The sequence below is a fragment of the Buceros rhinoceros genome, unplaced genomic scaffold (genome assembly GCF_000710305.1).
Source record: "Buceros rhinoceros silvestris isolate BGI_N320 unplaced genomic scaffold, ASM71030v1 scaffold9265, whole genome shotgun sequence".
Taxonomy (NCBI): Eukaryota; Metazoa; Chordata; class Aves; order Bucerotiformes; family Bucerotidae; genus Buceros; species Buceros rhinoceros.
This window is the reverse complement of record NW_010412278.1, coordinates 68,111-71,705: the sequence shown is the minus strand read 5'-3', so window position 1 is coordinate 71,705 and position 3,595 is coordinate 68,111. Positions and strand designations below refer to the sequence as shown.

The following is a 3,595-nucleotide window of genomic DNA, read 5'->3' as shown; positions in this document are numbered from 1 at the left end:
TGACTGGCCGCGCGCGCCTCGGTTGGACGCGCCGTGCTGGAGGGCAGCCGGGTGCTGCCGTGGCTGGAGTGGCTTCCTGCTCTCACTCTTGTCGCTTCTCAAGTTTGGGCTAATTACAGGTAATGAATCCCCCGGGCATGTGTCTCGGTGCAGTTGGGGTGCTCTGTAAACCTCCCACCCCTGCTCCTGAGAGGTTTCTGTCCTTGTCTTACACTGGGAAAGGCAGTTTTCACATCCCATCCGAGCTTGCGTGGTCACAGCCTGCAGGACTCCCTTGTCTGATCTCCCTCAGCATCACCAAGCACCAACTCGAGGCTGTAACTGGTGATCTCCTGAAGGTTGAAGGAGGAAAACTCTGTAGATACGTAAACTTCTAATGAAAGAAACTCGTAAATCTGTACTTTATTTTCTAAGGAGGTTTGCAGGATTCGTTTGACCTGAACAGTCACCTCCTTCCTTTGCTTTGCTTCAGGTTGCCTTGTGCCCTGGGGTTTCTCTGTAATTTTTTTTTCCTTTTTGAAGAGTTAGATCTGTAGTGTAGGACTTCCTTATCCCATAACCATGCTGAAGACTCCACAGTGGCTCGGGTATGAATCGGTGTAGTGTTAGAGGTGCATAAGTAGCAGTTGACCAACAAAACATAGACTCCATACTCAGGAATCCTTCCATCGCCCACATCTTTTCCCGAAGGCTGGTCCGCAGATGAGCCAGTCAGCTCATGTCCTGAGCCGTGTCATGGAGTGTCCTCTTCTTGAGTCCTTACCCGGAGTGTGTGCAACACACGATTGTGTGACTAAAGGGATCTAATCTTGGGTAATGTGAATCTACTTCTGCCTGATGCTATGAAAACTTGGCTTTTCAGTGCTTAATTAAAAAGCATTAAGAGGTTGGGGAGGTTTTCAAATACTTTACAGAACCATCGTTGTATTGGCACTTACAGCTCCAAATAGTAAGTCCTTAGGTTTAGCTCAAGAGAAAATCAGAATTAAGGTGATGGCATGCGATGACCGTGTATTTTGGCAAAACTATAGTGGCTCTAGTGTCTGGTGCTGGTGCTGGGGGACTGTTGCCTAAATGCTTCATTTCTGTGTCTTGGATTCTCATGGAGATGATGCTTTTCAGCAAGATCTGAGCAGGTCAAAGGACTTCTCCCGTGGATGTCTATTACATAAAATTGTTCTGCATTTATGCAAAGCCATGGAAATACCTATTTTTAAGATGCTGCGTTTTATCTGTTCTCTTAAGCGCTTGTGATCAGAGCAGCAACTACGTCATTGATAAGTTTGCAAGGAATCTGCTGTCCTCTATGCCGATGGGTGCAGTGATCTTGCTAAGAGGAGACTTACCCGGGAACGCTCTTCGTTATGTTCATTATTGTGAAGGGTTGAGGCCAGATATCACCTTAGTGGACCAGGAGGTAGGTTAAAAAGTAATTAAGAGAGGCAACAGGCAGATTTAAAAAAGGGAAACCAAAGTTCCTTTGATGCTTTCTGTCCTTGAGTGAAGTCTCTTTGTTCAAGTAAAACTTGTGATGTGGGAATAAAACTGATTTTTTCTGTAAGGATGGCGAGTAGCATGTATGTGCAACTTGCATGTGTGTGCAAGTCCCATTCAGACCCCAAAAAGCTGACAGACAAGTAATCGTGATAGAAAAAAGGGGAAGCCCAAGTCCCTCATCACAGCAGATATCCAAATGTGGCGCAAGGCTGATGTTTGCCTTGCTGAGGAAGCTTTGTCCCTGCAGTTGCCCCAAAATACAGATGCTGGGACAGCAGCAGGCTTCTGGGAGCAGCTGGAGGGCAGCAGGGCAGCAGCTGCCCCCTGGGCAATGCAGCTTTGGAGTTTCTCCCAAGGGTTTTACCATGCTGAGGCTCATTCCCTGCACTCCCTCTGTTATCTTGGTCCCCCAAAGGTGGTTTTGCAGGCTTCTGCCTCTATTTTTTCCATTAAAATGGAAGTGCTGTGTGTCCCTGGGTGGTGTTTGCACTCCCCCTTTTTTTTTCCTGAGAATTGGGAGAATTAAAAAACCCCTTATAGAAGGGGACACCTACGCTTCCACTACCACATCAGCCCTTGCACTTGGCTTTGCAACACGAGTTTGTGGGAAACAAACCCAAAACCCAAGGCCTCACATCTGACCAATCCAAAGCCCCGTTGTGTCTCTCACCAGCAGTAGCTCTTCTGAGTTTACTTAGATTTTTGCCTGCTCAGCACGTGTCTCTGCTCAGAAACCACTGGTGATCTGGTCTGATGGTGCAGTCCCAGGCAGTTGCTGAAACGGATTGTGAACTTACTGAGCAAATAGAGTCATTCCTCCTGCAGAAACCATTTGCTGCAGCTTCTGGGTGTAAAGTGGGTGGAAACTTTTTTCTTGTTTTAATTTTGCTTGTATTTTGGGTGATAGATGATGACTTACGAGTGGTATTTACCCAAGCTGGCAAAGCATTTACCTGGCGTTTATTTTCCTGGGGACCGATGGAATCCTGTGGAAGGAGTGTTACCCGATGGGACAGTCACTTTTAATCTCCATCACTTCCTCAAAGTAAATAAACAGTAAGCATTTCTTTCGTATGTAACAGCTTTCCTAAAATCTTTGAGCTTTTTTTTTTTCCTTAAATTGTTTATGGAACAGCTTGCTACTGTATCCAAAAGACCAATTTTCTCCACCGACTTCCTCCCCGGTGGGGAGATTATTTTTGCAATTAAAGCAAATACATGTGCAGAAGTAACTCCATCTGGATATAACATTGCTTGTTGTTTTGAGGTTGGTTTGGGGTTTAGGAAGGAAAAATAAAAAGGTGATCGGCAGAGAGTATTTGCTGATCATTTTTGTGGTGGTTGTTGATACAACTCATCACATAAAAAAGGAACATTCTTGTGTACTCAAAATGATGATGGTTGGACAGCAAATTGCTGCTGCTTCTCTTCGTGAACATTGTGCCCAACTGATTAGCATAGAATGAATGTATTCCAGGAATAATCGTCATATAAAAATAGCTTAGTAAGAGTGGAGAAAGGATTAGATACTCACATGAATAAGAAGAGCATCTGCGTTTAGGCTCGCCAGGGTGAGCCTCGCACGTGTGGGCAGGCAGAAGAGCATTGCCAGGTGCTGCCTGGAAGAAATGGGCTTCTCCTACAGCTTCTGGCATGTTGGTGGGGCCCGACGTGAGGGAGAGGATGTGTCTCCTGTGCTGGCTGCACAAGATGTGCGCTGCCAGATGGGGTGTTGGCTTGCAGTGGGAGACTGGCTGACCCAAAGACATGCCCTTCCTGGTGTGAAATGCTCCGGATGGGTATCCGTGCCACTTACAAGCTGCAGGTGGCATGGCCCGTGGTCTCTGGCATGGCTTCATGATTGCTCTCTCTGGTTTTTTTTTTTTTTGGCAGTAAGGAAGTGTTTGTCTGCATAGGTCTTCATGAAGGTGACTCGACGTGGAGAAGGAGCTATTCGCTCTGGCCGTGGGGTACGTGTGAAAAGTTGGTTCCTTCCGACATTGTGTTTGACCCAGAAGAGTGGATTCATCTTACAAGAAATCTCTATAACTGGACAGAAGACTACGGCAGGGATGAGGCAGGGGGGCTCCGCTCCCTC

General features: G+C 46.6%; 1 protein-coding gene across 1 annotated transcript in view; it reads left to right on the top strand.

Annotated features, from left to right (window-relative positions):
* Positions 1–3,595, top strand: part of TMEM260 (transmembrane protein 260) — a gene marked incomplete at its 5' end in the record, with an annotated part of 28,418 nt that overhangs the window by 22,186 nt on the left and 2,637 nt on the right. The window contains 4 exons of the mRNA XM_010136332.1: positions 2–119; positions 1,246–1,417; positions 2,405–2,553; positions 3,391–3,564. Coding sequence (XP_010134634.1) covers positions 2–119; positions 1,246–1,417; positions 2,405–2,553; positions 3,391–3,564 — 613 coding nt within the window. The remainder of the gene's footprint in view (position 1; positions 120–1,245; positions 1,418–2,404; positions 2,554–3,390; positions 3,565–3,595) is intronic.